This window comes from Beauveria bassiana (assembly GCF_000280675.1).
Source record: "Beauveria bassiana ARSEF 2860 unplaced genomic scaffold BBA_S00018, whole genome shotgun sequence".
Classification (NCBI taxonomy): domain Eukaryota; kingdom Fungi; phylum Ascomycota; class Sordariomycetes; order Hypocreales; family Cordycipitaceae; genus Beauveria; species Beauveria bassiana.
The window spans coordinates 18,327-34,766 of record NW_007930853.1 but is presented as its reverse complement, the minus strand read 5'-3'; the positions used below and the strand labels follow the sequence as shown (position 1 = coordinate 34,766).

Below are 16,440 nucleotides of genomic sequence, written 5' to 3'. Positions count from 1 at the left end.
TGATCCTTACATCGTCCTTTATTTGAGCGGATTGTTATAGTGCAAGCACTTGCATCCCATACTGGTTGTCACAGTGTCTGGCGTACTGTAGCTCAAGGCAACCAAATAAGCTCGGCCCGCTGTTGGGGTTGATCCTCCTCGGCGGCGGGTCGTCGACGCCGGCCGCAACTCCGACAGGGTAAAGATACTGGGCAGCGTGGGAAGAGACGCGAGCTGGAATCCTCCACATACGCTGGCGCGAGTCGTAGTAGAGTGTAGAATCAGGGGTAGCCCAAGCGATGGCCTTGACGTAGCCGGGATACCGCTGGACCATGTCGTCGGCCCTGATCTTGCTAATTAAGTCCTCGTTGTACTTGTAGGCAATCGCCTTCATCGAGTTGGCAAAGTCTTCGCGCAGCGTCTTGGGCAGTCCAAGCAGAGAATTAGACAAGGGATGGTAGATTAGCCCCTATTAGTTTTAGGAGCGGATATGGCTCACTGCGGCTGCTGCGACGGCTTTGAAACAAAGCTATTGCACTCTTTTCAAGGTGTGGTTTCTGGTCATATGCCAAGTGTAGTGGTTAGCACCATCTTCGATGGTGTACTGCCTGCAACAGACCAGACCAATAGTCTATAGACTATGAAGGGCGCTGTCCTACGTATTGTGAACCTGATCCAGAGCCTGGAAGCTTTTGGGAAGGGCTCCCATCTCTAATTTATTTACAACCATGGATTCTATAAATCGTGCCTTGCCTACAAGTACCCAGTTAGTGTCTTCGGCGCCCTTTGGATGTTTGATGTGTGTATGGAGCCTGCTATGCCGATTTTTAGGCCCAGCAGGCTGGCCGTGCATCGGGAATCAGCTTGTCAAACATTGTCAGCGCAGTACCCGGTGTAACTACGCCCTTATATGACATATATCGCATGCTTGAGTCATGAGTCACTATCTAAGGTGATCTGAAGGCGAAGTCTTACATAAATTCGGGTGAAGATGTCCCGACAACCGAACCTAATCTCTATTTCCTCCCGAGAGCCTCTCTTAGCAAGCTAATTATGGAGGACTACGGGAAAGCCCGCTTACAAAGCTGTATTAATGCTTGATCCATGCATCATATATATGCCTGAAAATGCGGACAGACCAAGGCGTGGTTTATCCGACCTAAATCAGACGTACACACGTTTGTGCGCACGTTTCTCGTTAAAACAGCTGATTGGAAAATGCAAAATCAATTTGATAATCTAAGCAACAGTGTGCTATCGGTTTTCTGTCCACATAATCTCTATCATGTCATGCCGGGATGTGGGGGGGGGGGGGGTACGCGCCCGAGCCCACACCTGTCTTGTTCTGACCCGTCATACCCGATTTTGCCATGCTCATCGCTGATGTGTTTGAAGGCGAGTCATGTGGAAGAAATGCGGAACTGTATCGACGATTTACTGATGCTCGAAGGATCCAGAAAGGTAATCAAGTTTTTGTTTTTTTCGAGTGCCGTTGCCCGCATCATTTAGATAGGGGGCACGTCGGGGACACAGGTGCCGATACATCCCTCGTAGTAGATGCCCTGGAAGTATCGCTCGCAGTTAGGTGGCGCGGTACACTTGTAGCGTGCCGGGCATTCTTCAGTGTTTGACCCAGTACCGCAGCGGATGGAGTTCGGAGACCGATCGACTTGCGGATGAAGAGGTTGGCTGACAGGAACTTGATTCGGCGCGCCCTGGGCCACCATGCAGACGGCGCAGAGCACCATGGGAGTTTTGACGAGCATCCTAGCTTATCCAGAAGATAGTAAGAGTAGTCGTATTGGGGGAAGCGAAAGAAGTTAAGAGTGTAAGTTCTAAAGAAATGCTCTAGCCATAAGTCTCTACTTATATTGTTACACGTTGCAGAATAAACGGCGTCGCCGATGAGCAACTCGGGGGCAGCTCCGTGATGCGCATGATTCAACGTCGGCCCATCATCGGAGCTATCGATTAGATACTCCCCAGCAACCGATACGATATGGATGAGACCGGGCTTGCAATAGGTCTCCGAGAGAACGGCCTGGTACTGATGTTCGTCACAGAAGAGAATGGCCTTGAAGAAACAGTCTAGAATACACTGTTAGAGCACAATCTTTGAGTGAATCTCGGCGATGGGGAAGATCCTTACTCCGCTGGTTGTTTTTGATAGTAAACACGTTCAAGAACAGTGGTTTCCTGACGAATCAGGCCCCTCTATTTAAGTCAATACTTCAACCTCTTAATGTGGCTGTGTTTAGCTCGATCAAAGCCTGTTATTATAAGGAGCTGGATAATCGGCCTATCGATGACGATTCATTGCCCGTCGCAGAAATGATCTATTCGTGCTGGGTGGCGAAGGTCTAGCTTGTGGCAGTTAAGGTGGCGAAGCCACTGTTGAGTGAGTTGCTGGTTGATCCGGTCATAACAACACCAGAAACGACACCTTGAGAGCCGAGGATAATACTCGCGGGAGGTCTGCCAGAGGTCAAAATACTCTCCAAGAGACCTTGCTCCAATGCCTTCTTTCCTGATATTAAGAACCCTTCGACCAGCCGACGTACAGTCAAGCTGATGTAACGCAACATGGACAAGCATGTTAATACCGAACGAGTCTAGTTAGTCCTTTCAAGTGAAAAAAAAGATGTGAAGCCTAAGGCATAAATGAAGATATCGAATCAAAGAAATCGGAAGCAAGTCAAGCCTAATGATAATTTCCTCTGAATTATAATCATAGATGGTAAAAACGCTAGCTTGTAAGGAAACTTACAAGGCACATATACGATATTTCGACAGTACAAGACAAGGAGTGATTATTGAGTTAGTTTTCTATCTTTAGTATGTTCGTCATGTTATCATGATTGTATTTGGATTTGTTATGCGGCTTCTAGAGAGTGGCGCGTAAGATGTCTACCGCCCCGAGAGGTGGGACAAGAGGTGGGTGGCCGACGTTAGTATCTATAATCACATTTGTAAGGCGGAACAGGCAAAGCTCTCAAAGTTAGATCCATCCATAGTCTACTACCATCTATCTACAGGTATGTAGGTCTTATAGGGCCCTCTTTGGATTCGCATGCTTTGGCTACTTAATACATGATTGTGGGCCGGAGAACGAAGTCTAGCCCGGCTAGGATCCTATCATTTCTGATTGCGCACAAGCACTCGTCTCGAGACGTAGTGGAAAACGTTATGCAGTGGATCGAAAAAGGGGGAGAGGAATTCGTTCCCTTTCGACGCCAGTTCTACGATGACGAAGAATAAAGACATGGTTAACGTATCGGCTGAGGGAGGTATCGGCTGGTATCGGCTGGTGTGGGTATGGAGGATAACTAGTAGTCCACGGTGTCGCGATCAGTGTTCTGATTGGCGGCCCAAATGCTCCGGGCCGTCTAGATCGCTTACACATGCCCTCACCTACTATAAAGAGGGTACTTTATATATTTCTAACTCTTATTTTATTATAACTACCCATATTAGGATAATGACTTTATTATATAGTAGCTTTTATAAATTATAACTAAAGTATATAAAGTAAAAGATATATACTTTATAAATATTTAAAATTTATAAATTAAATATTTTATTTTAAATTTATAACACAATTATTAAAATCAAATAAGCTATTCTAAGGTTATTTTAAGTTTAAGTAAAATAAGACTTAAGATCAATATATAACATTATTATTACTCTAAAATTATCTTATAACTATTATATTTCTTATTAAAAAATAACTAATTTAATTATAATAGATAGATTATATTAAATTATTAGAGACTTTATAAATCTCTTTATTAGTTTTATAATTGGAAATGTAGTTATTTATAATTTATAAATATTTTCTACTACTAGCATAGAAGCTGTTAGCTTTACGAATATAGTAATCCAGAAGAAGAAGCTTATCTTGGTTGCACCCTCAAGGTGACTTATGTCACGGCTCTGATGTCACGTTTTATGGCGCAGACAAAGGGCTTCTGGGAGCCCAAGGTCCGTTTCACTCATGCTGCACACGGAAAGGTAACAGAAAAACAGTGGCAGGAATACCTCACTAGGCGGACGAGCAAGAACGATCCTCTAGCCAAGAAACTCATTACAGAGCTTGCATCACGTGTCGTTCGATTTATGCTGATTATTTATGATCGGCAGACAGGCGATGCGTTGTCAACAGCATGGACGATACCTGGGTCAACCGCACCAGAACAGGAAACACTCGAGATAAACTGTCAGAAGCGACGTCGAAGATCGAATCATTGCTCAAGGATGTACTCAGCGACTTAGAAATCATTTGCACAATTCGTGATCGAATGATGGACCAGGACTATTGTGAGTTTATCATAATAGAGAGAGATCTGAGACCGTGTTTTGACATCCCCGATGTTGTGGGGGACGCCTTGTTGAGACTTTCAAGGACTTTCAATGCACAAGAACCTCTTATCAAGTTTATCAGGCAAACGATGGCCGCCGCCGAGCAAGACGAATATCTCGAAGCCTTTGTTGATGGACCCCTGTCGGATAGCAACCTCTCTACCTCGACATATGTTCCGCGCCTCGGACAGGAGGGTCATTAATTGCGGGCATGGAATGTTTCGGAAATTCATCCGAGAATTGATGACAGCAAAAAGCAACAGGAGCGATGGGTTACTCGCGAACTTTGCGTTCTCTCGGACATCCTTGCTAGCATGGAAGCATCCAGCGTGATTGTCAAGGCAGACAAATTTGAGAGGCCTCTCGCCGCACCGAGATTTTTGCGAGCTGTGGACAGGCATGAGAATCTGTAATTTGACTACACGCATCTCAATGGGCGAACAGACCAGCTTTAGTCTGCTACTCGAAACTTCTGGACTGCGTGAAGCATTGCACGGGCTGTTTTGCAATGACACACTGCGGCTGGGCGGAGAAGGGCTGCGCTGTTTTGCGAAAAGTTTGGAAGCTGCAAACCCAGCGGCCGTTTTTGCAAAGGGCATGATTCATACACTTCTCGATCTCCGTGAGATTTGCGTCTTGGCTAGCCTAAATTTCCACACACCTCATGGCCATCTGTACAAGTGGAAGCACTTGCCGTTGACTTTCCTACATCATTGCACACCTGGCAGTATCTTCTTCATTGTGAGAGAAATTCCAGGTTATCTCCTCCGAGGGCTAGTATTGAGAAAGTAATGTACATGGCCTGAAGAATTTAGATGCGGCGCTAGCTTCAGTGTTGCTCCGAAATTCTTTCGGAAGTGGCATATTGTACCTGATGCATAATTTACGCAAAGAATGTAAACGAAATAAGGATACTTTTAGAAAGCTGTTAAAAATTAACCTTTCTAACCTTTAATAAATAAACTAAAAAGAAGTATATCTAACCCTAAAAGCTAGTCACACAGTGCTGGAGTTCTTGAGTAACCCGCCTCTGGAGCTTTGACACCCACCCATCATCAGCGGCCGGCGCCCATCTCCAAGACAGGCACACGTATAACCCAGAGGTAGACGGCACAAAAGTTATGTGCACGGAAACACTTTCTTTCCGGTGTGTTCATAGCCTCTGATTGTCAGTGATCGGGGATTGACGAGGAGAACAATACCATCAACCTGACAATCTTCCTTCTTGAATGCACCATCACATCTCGATTTTATTGATGCTACAAAAAATAAACACTGCGGCATTGGCAACACAAATCAAGTTTACCTGGCTTAAGCGCTTGCCCCGGGTGTCTCGCTGACGCGAGTCAAGAACTTTTGGCCGCGAATCTTGCCCTCCTTGAGTCCCTTGAGGCCTTCAGACAAGCCCTCGAGACCGTTCTTGCCCACCGTGTATGGATGACTCGTGAGCCAACCTTCGCGAAGACCCCGAGCAAACGCTGCGGCCCATGTCACCCCGATAAGCTTGTCCTTTTCGTCTTCCTTGTGAACCTGGCCAACCATGGAGGTGACGATATCAACACTCGGGTGAGCACCCTCGACCTTGGTTTTTAATAAAATGTTGGTCAACTTTGGCCTCTGTCCAGCGGCGTCGGCCGGGCCGGCAATGACCTTGGTGAGAAGCCTGACGGTTTCATCTTCGGAAACGGTATCGTAGGCCTTCCAGCAACGGCCATCGGGAGCACCTCCCTTCTTGACGGCTTCCTGGATGGCCTTGATCAGCTCCTCCTCTGTCGAATAGGCAGTATAGTCAACGAGTGCATCTCCCTTGCTCGCGTCGAGAAAGGGCCTGATGAATTCGCTACGCTTGCTTCCCACTGCGATGAGGGGATGGACATTGGCGGCCGCAGCAAGCTTGATGGCAAAGGCTCCCGTGGCGGTACTGGCTCCGTAGATGATCAGAGGAGACTTGGTCTCCTTCTTTGCCGCGGCTTTGGCGAGCGGAGACCAGGGTTCTGGAATCTCAAGCTCTTGGAAGAGCGCGCAGACGGACGTGTAGGCTGCCAGGGGGATTGTGGCAGCCTCCTCAAATGATGTCGAGTCCGGGATGTGGAAGGTGGTGTAATAGGGCGCGACGGCGTACTCGGCGAATGCGCCGTGGGGGGTCCTCATCTCGTGGAAGGCAGCTACGCGGTCCCCTTTGTGTAAACCGACGACATTCTCTCCCACGGCTTCGATGGTACCGGCGATGTCGTCGCCGCTATTCATGTTGGAACCGCTCCAGACGGGGACCTTCCAGTCTTTCGGGTTGGATCCTATAATTGATCGCTTTAGTTTTCGACCAGAAGATCAAAGCTCTAGGGCATAGATGCCGCTGCCAAGGAGGGATGGATGTTGTATTATTGATTTGGCAGCTGCGACCTTCTCCAAGTTTATTACTTACCTGCGATGACGACCTTGATTAACACATGACCAGGGCCCGGCTTAGGGATAGGAGAATCGACAATGTCGACGGAGATGTCAGTTTTCACTATTGCTTCCTTCATGATGAAAACAGTTGATCTCTCAGTGCGCTTAAAAGATGACCGATTTATTTTGGCTGGGAACTTTTCGAATTGATGTTCAATGTCAACACTGGCGCGACTACTGGCATATTCTTATAGTCTGCAGAACATTTGTAATCAGTTCCCACCGTAATATGCCTTACGGATGTTTCGGAGACGTAAACATTCGTCACAGAAGCGGATTTGCGGACTTAAGTGTCGTTTAGTTAGCCACTAGTCTCTGATGTCTGATAAATGCCAAACTTAGTAATCCATATAGACAGTATGTATTATTAAAACAAAAAAAATCAAAACTAATTGCTAAATACCGTTTCTTCACAATAGTTCATGTGAGCGCCAAAATGTACTGGTGATGTGGTGCCTGTTTACTTGGCGGCAACTCAGCAGGCTGACCTGCGTGCAATGGTTAGGCACACCTATAACACACAGCCGCAACCACCGTGTCGGTCGCTTGTGTCTAGCTAGGCCTCGTTCGTGGTGGCGCACTGGCTGACCCGGCCTATAGCGTCTGTAGCGCGGATGCCGGCAGCCGGGGCCCAGCAGAACATTTGCGAGATTCCAGGCACCATCGCCGGTGGCGGCAAAGGAGACGAGGCTAAAATAGAAAAGAATTTGTAATTGCCTATACAGGTAATTTGCGAATGCCTAGTTGGGTGGTGGCTGAAGTTTAGCACTCGAATTCTGATCAAGTGCACACAACTAAACTGCAATTTGCTCAGCGCTCTGCCTCAACTGCTCACACGCGCAGAGCTTTTAACAACCAGGGCACAAAGATACGTCTTCAGCGCACAAAGCAGTCCAAAAATCTCACCAGCATCATCGACAGCACTCTTGATAACAGCATTCTTGAAGTAGTCTCCATCATTATCATCAACGCCCATCCAGCACAATTTCGTAGCTTCTAGCAGGTAGAATAGCCCCAACGGCGCCGTTCACACGGTATTAAATTCCTTCAAAATCACTTATACAACGATTGAACTCTTGCAGGCCAATGACAGCGGGCATACCGCGCAAACAGATTATCGCGGCGCCCGCGCGTCGATTTTATTACGGTGCCTGGGCGCCGATTCAGTGGCAGTGAATTGGCGGAGGCTTAGTCATAAACTCAGCTGCAGGCACCTCCGCACGCACACTTTGACAGCATCATCATTCATGATGCACCAACAGGTCTTGTTCCGCTTCCCTGATCTGGTCAGGAACAGGAACTCACTCGTGTTTCCCAATCTAACTTCTGTCTCGAATACATGTTTCATCTACAGAAATATCCCCGATGGATTCGGTCCAGTCCACTGGTCATCAGCCACGTCGCACACGCCAGAATCCGGTATCGTGTCGTTTGTGCCGGCTGAAGAAACTGAAATGCAACCGCCAACACCCTTGTTCCAACTGCTCTACCCGTGGCGTTGCCTGTGAATATATCGCACGAATCCCTGGCCCAACGTCCACGGGCGGCACGGATCAAAGACAAGCTTTACCCGCCGCTGCTGAAGGCGCGGGTTTCCAAGCTCGCCTTGAAAGGCTTGAAGAGGCAGTATTCAGCAGGCATGATGATACACCCTCTGTATCTTCTGCAACGGCACCATCTATTCGTCGGTCATTGGCTACCACGGCTATACCAGGTTTCGCTTTCAACGAGGAGCATGAAGTGACATCGAGATGGCTTGAAGGCATTGGCACCCTTGAAAACCCGATAGTAAGATCCTGCAAGGCTGTTGAGACAGCGAATGACCACTGTGTTGACCCTGGTTCTGACACGGTTGCTAGTTCAGAACTCACGTAGCCAATGTACCATTCAAAGCTGGACCTATAAGCCAGCTACTGAAGAATGTGTCAGCGTCGCGGAATGAGGCAGCACCAGCTTGCCCCCCCAGAGTTCAGCTACCTACCAGAGAAGAGGCGATACACTTATCCCAGTACTTTATCGACAACGTCCAGTACCTCCATCCCGTCTTCCAGCCTCATTCCCTGCAGCGCGTGATAGACGCTGTGTATATGCACCCTGATACACCGATTCAGAGCAATGTGGCAGATATCGCGCTGCTTCTCAGCATACTTGCTAGTGCCAGCCATCTGTGGAGACCACAGAGAAGCAAATGCTTGGTCTTCTTGTCTGCGAAAGAAGCTGCTGCCATGTCCTTGATCTGGACCAATGCAGCAATGGATATTCTCGAGTACTCGAAGAGAACTATTGCTGCATCTGTTGAAGGTCTTCAGGCCACAATCGTGATATCCTACGTTATCTACAATTCCCAAGGGTTCTCACCCATGTTCCGCTCACTTCATAGCACCATTATCATGATAGCCCGGGATCTTTCATTACACAGGACTGATAGTCCCCGAAGGAGCGGAGAAAAAGATCAACCGCCAAGTCAGATTGAAGCCGACGTGAAGAGAAGGTTATGGTGGCACATTGCTGCCACAGACTGGTAAGGTGCATTTGTTACTGATTAGCTTTTTGTACTGATGCTTAAGCGCGAAACAGGTTACTGGCATTCACGCCTGGTCCACAGGAGGGCACTTATACCATTCAGCTGTCACAGATGCATGTAAATCAGCCAGATTATCTCGAAAGCTGTGATAATGACGCTGGAAATGTTTCACCGTCTACCTCCTATTTCATCCAGCGTGTTCGGCTAGCAGAGATCTGCCGCGCAGTGGTTGACTCCCTCCCCCCCCTTGAAATGATTGAGAATGCAAACTACGAGCAAGTTGTCCTCTTGGACGGCAAATTTGAAGACTTGATCACAAGTCTGCCGGCTTTTTTCCGGCTCGACCAAGGGAGCGAACTCTTGTACACCGCGCCCCAACTCACCCTTCAGTGTTGTCTGATTCACCTTGGGATCCATACCAGACGCAGCAGGCTTCACCAGCCATTTGTGGTAGCTGGTTTCGCCGATACCAAATATACCTTTTCCAGAAATGCCTGCCTCAACTCCTCCCGCGCGGTTCTGCAGATTTGCTACAAGTTAGAGGAAAAGAAGGATGACCTAGAGTTGATCCCCGCCAGGTTTGCAACCGTGGTTCACCACGTTTTTATGGCTGCTGTTGTGTTGGTGATGGACCTATGCTCTAACAAAGTTGAAGGGCTCGAGGAACAGCGGCAGGCTGAAGTTACCCGAGCATGCAGAATGCTCGACAGCTTGAAACAAGACTCGGCCATGGCCGCAAAACTGGCTCACCCTCTCATGGAAATCCTGCAGAAACACAAACAAAGGCTACAACAAAGCCAGTCATCGGCTATGCCTCTCCCCGTGGTATTACCACATGCTGACAACAGAACCAATCAAGTATCTTTGGATCCGTCCAACGATTTCCATGGGCCTTTGTCTAATCATATCGGCCAATATGCATCATCAACGACTGCCAGTGGCGCTGATCACCAGCCAGCAGTCCAAACAGAACATCAACAACAACCATGTGCCAACGACCGGGAATTCGATGCCATGATGCAGCAATACATTGATCTAAGCCAATTCATTGATGGGCCTTCCTGGGGTTCTCTGTTCGATGATCTAGATTCTCACCATATGACAGATGCCGCCGGCGCTACTTTCTCTGGCTAAGTGGAAGGTACTCTTGTCTGCAAAGGCAACCTGGCTGCTGAGCCAAAGAGGAGGCATTCTCAGTGTATGGCTCATAGCTTTCTTTGTTGGGTATTGGCCTGCTGTTTGTTGCTCGTGTCACTATCCTTACTTTGTATTTCCAGATTAACTGAGATATTCTTTGGTCTGTGAGCTAAAAACCAAAAAGATCATTAAAAGAGCAAATGCTAAAGATGCTATTAGAAGTCCCCATATAACCAACAGACCGCCTCAGATACCGCCTCGGATGATGCACAAACGTGGTCTCGGCGCATGATACACTATGAACAAAATCCCAAGGCATGAACGAAAATATTCTACTTCTGGGGGCATATCAGCAGATCCTTTCCAGTGGGGCCGATATTGGCAGCGTGTCCTTTGCTGTAGAAACCAATTCTGCAATCCGGCCCTTGGTCTCCGTGAAAGCATGCTGCCAGGCAAACATGTGCAATGAGCCGTCTGCAGTACCCATCGCCTCTGCTTCTAGGTTGGAAATGCTCCACTGCTCTGCTAATCCAGGAAAGACCTGTTCCATCTGCTCTGCGACCTCTTTCCGCTCACCCGCAACGCCGATGCTAGGCTTGGAACTGTTCAGATCAAACGTATAATGTCTGTGCCTGGCAAAGAAAGACAGTGTCAGCCGATCGTGATCATGAGCCAAAAACTTGGCAATGTGCGCTTCGTTGTCGTCGCAGCTGTGCGTCTCATGTCGCCGGCGAGTGCTTGAGGCGGTCATGTAATCCTCATAGGAGCCCTCAATGCTGTTTCCCATGATGATGATGTGTGGATGATGTTGATCCTGATGCTTCTGGAGCCAATCTTTGCTGATCCTCTCAATTTCCCAAGTTACTCTATGCTTCAGTGGTAGACGTTGTGGTGGGAGACCATCTCGGTCCGTGGTTGCATTCGTGCTTTCGAGCCTGAGCGTGGCCAAGAAGAAGTTAGAGTGGTAACCTGAAAATAATCAGTTTTTTTTCCGATTGCGTTTATTTCTTAGATCAATGGTTCTCTGGGGATTCTTACCGCCATCACAGAAGTGCCGGTCAACCAGAATCAAGGCATCTGTGTCCCTCCCCCATAACTCTCGTATCGCTAAATAACCGACATATGTTGGGACGCAGGTTAAATCGGTCGAGGAGGTCCGGGTGGTACGTATCATCAAACTATGAGAGTAATGATATCTTCAGTCTTTCCTGCCGTGAATGGGACTTTGCATCGTGAGACTTACCTTTCAATCCCAGGCGAGGCTGATGATGCCTTTGCAATATCATACAGCCATGCAGAACTCAGTTTCGATATCCAGCTCTGTAAGCGCCCGATTTCTAGCTCGATTCGGCGAGTGGACTTTGAATATTTGTAGTCGCGGACACTATAGTCCCACACATCGCCGACCATTTCGTCTCCTGCCTGGATCACTGCTTCAAAATCGATGCGCGCCCCCACAACGTGCTGAAACCGACGGAAACACTTATACTTGGAAAGAACAAAAGAATAGGTAAGGAAACGGACCATAGTACACGGCGACAGTGGATTCCATTCAATTCCATCCACTCCTTCGTTGGATGATGCTGTGGACGCAGATGATGATACGACCGTTTCCGCTGCTGGCCTTACGTCGATGTCATCCACAATCACCATAGTTTTGTCTTCGCGGCGAGAAATAGCTCTCTCAACTACCGCAGAATCATTGCGAATCTGCCACCAGGAATCCTCTGTGCAGCTAGGTACCAGCTGCTTCTGCTGCTCCTCCTCGACACCGGTCAAATCCCAGCCGTTGAGATAGCCCTCGTGAGTCCGTGGCGTCTTTGACTGGCCTGCTGGATAGAGAGTCGTAATTGTATTCAAGATTTCCTGTTCATCCCATCCCAATTTGCGGAGTAATCCGTCCGGGCTATCCTTCTTCGGGCCAATCCCCAGTTTCTCTGGGTGAACACGCTCGATGGTGAGCTTGGCTAGCATCTTGCGGGCTCCATCGAGCACGTTGGTGAGCCGTTCGATGTATCTATCGAGCCAGGACGTCTCTTTATCACAGCTGCTCGAGGCCCAGTGCCGATGCATCTTGGTCAAGTCGAGGAGCATTCCTGCTCGAAGCTGACAGGAGGTGTCACCAACATGAGCGTCAAACGCGGCGAAACCGGCATCATCTACGTATGTATCGTTGGTAAATAGTAGACGGCGATAGAGCGTTAAGGCGTCGATGGCGTCGGAGGATGCGCGAACAATGTCCGTGAGGATGGTGCCATAACAATTTCGCGGGCGAAGGCCTTGTGGTGCCGCTAACGCAGGAAAGAGAAAGCATGCCATTTCTCTGAAACGAGAAGCTATGCTTTGAAAGAACCTCGTAGAAAAGACTACCCTGAGCGGATTACTTTGAATCAAGTGCTTTGACTAATTCCATAACCTTGTGCTAGACGTCTTGCCTCCATATTTATAGACAAAACCCTCCACCACGACCCTTTTCATTTTATCCTTTGTACCAACCTATTATACTAATCTAATACTCACTGGGGAGGATTGTGCCTTTCCCTGGGCAGCGGCGGGCCGACCCATCCACTAGACGGGGATGTTGGCTGCGAGGCTCGCGTCCCAACACGCACGCAGTAACTGTGTAAATGCGCCGGTTACGAGATCACTGGGCTTACCCAAATATAGAGTTTTAGTGGATAACAATTACGACCGGAACTTTTCGGGATTTCTCGGTGGTTTGTGTATACTCCGAATACACTCACTGTGTGCGAGCCTGAAAGTCTACTCCACCGCTTACAATTAATCCGTACGAAACTCGGCTCTCGTGTGGAGTCAAGTACGGGTATGTATCCGACTTCAAGGTCTGCACGCATGTTTCCTTGATGGCAAATCCCCATAGTACTGCTGGACGTGGAGAAAATCTCGGAGAGCAGAGCAGCGCGAGTATATTCCGACGCGGATGGAAGCGAAAATGACGAAAACCTGTTCCTCTCCGGTAGTGACATTAGTCCAAGAGAGGCGGCCCGGAGTTCCGCTCTATAAATTAGATGTTTGAACTTCTTTGAACAATGCACTCTTTCGACAGCTCCTTCTCGAGAAAAGAATTCCTTTGTAGTTCTTTCCCTTTTTTTTTTTTTCTTTTTTTGCAGAAAATGCATAGTCTGTTCAGCACGACAATTCTTGTTGTATTGGTCGTTGTTTACACAAGACTTTATGGAAGTGTAAATATATCAGTTCTTTCAACTGGATCTTGAGGAACGGGCACTGACTCGTGCCATTACAGACCAGGCATTACTTCAAAGACAGTCAAGGCCGCAGAATCAAGCAACTAAAGAAAGACACTCGATATTTACGGTTCTCCCACGGGTAAGTATTGAAGACCACACAAAAGTGATTTGACTTCGATGCTAAGGAAGGGTCTCACGCAGCCATGAATTATCCCAGAAAGGCAGCGAACTTGCGGGCGAAGAGCCATATATAATCCAAAATGGATGGTGGACTCGCGAGCTGGTAATAACAGACCCTGATCACTTGCGAGAGTTCTACAGAAAGGATGCAAAAGGTATTTTCTCCCGCCCCCTGGCAATCTTGCCTTGTAAGTAAACATACGTCTTGATCTTCTGTTCTTTTTCCAGATCACGAAAAGCCTGTCAATATGAATCTCGGCGATTATTTTGGACGGTAAATATACCCGCTTCCATGCTTAAAGATCTCTTGCTTCCTCAGCAATGGCAGCTGACAGCTATCAATACTTACAATAAGACTTCTCGGCCAATGTCTGGGTCTTCAATCAGGGCAAAAGTGGGCCGCAATGCGCGCTCACTTCGAGCCGAAATTCTCGCATCTGGCAAGCCTGGACATGGCAAATACATTCGAAATGGAGATCGAGGGTTGGGCCGACATGCTGTCAAAGAGTCATGCTCTTCGTGAAAAAGAGGTCACGCTAGGCTCATTTCAGCGAGATGCCACTGAGGCTTGCCGGTATCTGCCTTTTCGCTTGACAGGGCTAACAGTATATGGGGAAGCGCTCGACGATGAGGTGAGTTATCTCCTCCATACGGAGCAGAGAAAAGGATGGAAGTTGCTGGAGCTGACTGACTCATACAAGTAGACATACCAAGACCTGGTGCATTTGAATGACCTCCATGAAGAGGTGATGCTCGATGCTTTCTTTGGCAAACTCACCGTCTCGAATATCTATAATATCCTTCCCACACAGTCGAAACGTCGACTGGACACATTCAAATCGAAGTGGGAAAAACTGAATCTCGACATTGTTGCGAAAGCAAGAACGGTATGGTAGAGATCAAGCCCTGGTAGTTATTAACGCTAGGAGAGACAATGTGTGGCTCACATCAAACGTATAGAATAACTTTCACTGCCCTGCTGAGCGCATTTACAAAGGTGTTGAATCTGGAAAGATGTCAAAAGTCGAGGTTCGTCTTAATCTTGCAACCCCCCCGCCTTTTCCTTCATTATAGGTGATGGAACTAAAATGGATACACCACAGTTCCTGGAAACCATGGACGAGTTGTTATTTACAAACATTGATGTGACGTCAACTGTTCTTGCATTTCTCCTCATCAACATCGCGGCCAACCAAACCTTCCAGTCGTTATTGAGGGATGAAATTGCGGCAAAGCAAAGCCAGCCATCATATAACCTAAGCGATTACGTATTGGAGAAGAATAGCCTTCTTCATTATGCTGCAATGGAATCTGTCCGCATGAGTCCGGCACTATGTAAGTCGAAAGTTCCCTTGATTTGTTATTCGTGTCAAGCAGTTCTGTCCCACTGACAACCAACCTTCCTGGGACAAAAGGGTTTTCCCTGCCCGAAAAGACAGCAGCCAAAAAGGTAATCGGAGGCTATCTGATTCCTGCCAAGACGCCCGTGGTCATTGACTGGAAACGCCTAAACACCACTCCGGCCATTTGGGGCTCCGATGGGGAACAGTTTCGTCCCGAGCGGTTCGCCGACATCTCGCCTACAGCTTATCGATACGGCTTGCTGCGCTTCGGTATGGGCCGCGGTCGGTGTCTCGGAAAGAATATCGCTGACATGATGCTCAAAATGGCGGCCGTGGCTATCGTGCAGCGATTTTCCATGGTGCCGGCTGGTAAAGAGAAGGGTACCAGGCAGGACCGGTTCACGGTGACATCAGAGCAGGAGATTGAGTTTACTCCTTTGAGTCAAACGAAATGAGTTTTATTAGTGAATTGTTGCAGAGTCGCGTCTTCTGGACTAAGAACATATATATGAATTCTTCAATTGGTCATGGTATAACGTGCCCCCGCCGTACGTTGGTTATTCTGCCTCGACATATGTAGACGGAACCTTTAAAGTTATATAGTAGATAGATACTAGCATCAACCTAAGTATAGTGCAATTATCTAGTAGGCTCTTTAGCTACTATAATTCTATCTAGTAAAAAAAAAGTATAAATATTAGATACCTTTATACTAGTACTACCTTTTTAGCTACCTCCTTTATTAAGTTACTATTAATATTTCTAGATTAAAATAAAATCTGTTATTATTAGTAGTTTACTTCTATAGTCTTAACTAGATATTAAGTACCTTAATAATTTAATAATATAAGAAAAACTATTTACCTAGCTATTTTAAGGCCTTACTATACCTATTCTATACCTAACCTAGGTAAAAGCCTATACTTTATACTCTTTTCTATATTAATATTTATAATCTTTAGTAAAGGTTAATAACTATTTTATAATAATCTTATAATATTAAGTCTTTAAGCTATATTTTTTATTTATATATATATATTAATTTTACTGTTTTAAAGATATTTATTTTACTAATATAGTTAATAAGTAAGTAAGTTAAATAAGTAAATAAGCTACTTTACTAAGTTTTATTATCTTCTATTTTAATATATATATTAATTAATAACTACTTATAAAAAAAATATTAAAAATAATTAAAAATATTTTTACTTTAAAAGCTATTAAAAGAATATTATATTAAATTATAAGAAAGTTACTTTAA

At 46.7% G+C, this 16,440-nt stretch overlaps 6 protein-coding genes across 6 annotated transcripts; 3 read left to right on the top strand and 3 right to left on the bottom strand.

Moving 5' to 3' along the window:
• Positions 1 to 34: 34 nt before the first annotated feature.
• On the bottom strand, positions 35 to 1,745 carry BBA_06219 (uncharacterized protein; the record flags this gene model as incomplete). The annotated part of the gene is made up of 2 exons (XM_008601316.1): positions 35 to 448; positions 1,500 to 1,745. 2 exons carry the CDS (start codon positions 1,743 to 1,745, stop codon positions 35 to 37), a joined length of 660 nt encoding a protein of 219 aa, XP_008599538.1.
• A 2,397-nt stretch (positions 1,746 to 4,142) lies between these two features.
• On the top strand, positions 4,143 to 4,541 carry BBA_06218 (uncharacterized protein; the record flags this gene model as incomplete). The annotated part of the gene is made up of 1 exon (XM_008601315.1): positions 4,143 to 4,541. One exon carries the CDS (start codon positions 4,143 to 4,145, stop codon positions 4,539 to 4,541), a length of 399 nt encoding a protein of 132 aa, XP_008599537.1.
• A 1,108-nt stretch (positions 4,542 to 5,649) lies between these two features.
• Positions 5,650 to 6,863, bottom strand: BBA_06217 (quinone oxidoreductase; the record flags this gene model as incomplete). The annotated part of the gene is made up of 2 exons (XM_008601314.1): positions 5,650 to 6,632; positions 6,761 to 6,863. The coding sequence occupies 2 exons, from the start codon at positions 6,861 to 6,863 to the stop codon at positions 5,650 to 5,652; spliced, it is 1,086 nt and encodes a 361-aa protein (XP_008599536.1).
• Positions 6,864 to 8,151: 1,288 nt separating this feature from the next.
• BBA_06216 (Putative Zn(II)2Cys6 transcription factor) lies at positions 8,152 to 10,444 on the top strand (the record flags this gene model as incomplete). Its single annotated transcript, XM_008601313.1, has 3 exons — positions 8,152 to 8,574; positions 8,646 to 9,307; positions 9,364 to 10,444. The coding sequence occupies 3 exons, from the start codon at positions 8,152 to 8,154 to the stop codon at positions 10,442 to 10,444; spliced, it is 2,166 nt and encodes a 721-aa protein (XP_008599535.1).
• Positions 10,445 to 10,796: 352 nt separating this feature from the next.
• On the bottom strand, positions 10,797 to 12,766 carry BBA_06215 (uncharacterized protein; the record flags this gene model as incomplete). Its single annotated transcript, XM_008601312.1, has 3 exons — positions 10,797 to 11,416; positions 11,486 to 11,625; positions 11,691 to 12,766. 3 exons carry the CDS (start codon positions 12,764 to 12,766, stop codon positions 10,797 to 10,799), a joined length of 1,836 nt encoding a protein of 611 aa, XP_008599534.1.
• Positions 12,767 to 14,240: 1,474 nt separating this feature from the next.
• On the top strand, positions 14,241 to 15,634 carry BBA_06214 (Cytochrome P450 CYP5293A1; the record flags this gene model as incomplete). Its single annotated transcript, XM_008601311.1, has 5 exons — positions 14,241 to 14,468; positions 14,541 to 14,723; positions 14,797 to 14,865; positions 14,940 to 15,171; positions 15,252 to 15,634. 5 exons carry the CDS (start codon positions 14,241 to 14,243, stop codon positions 15,632 to 15,634), a joined length of 1,095 nt encoding a protein of 364 aa, XP_008599533.1.
• Positions 15,635 to 16,440: the final 806 nt, after the last annotated feature.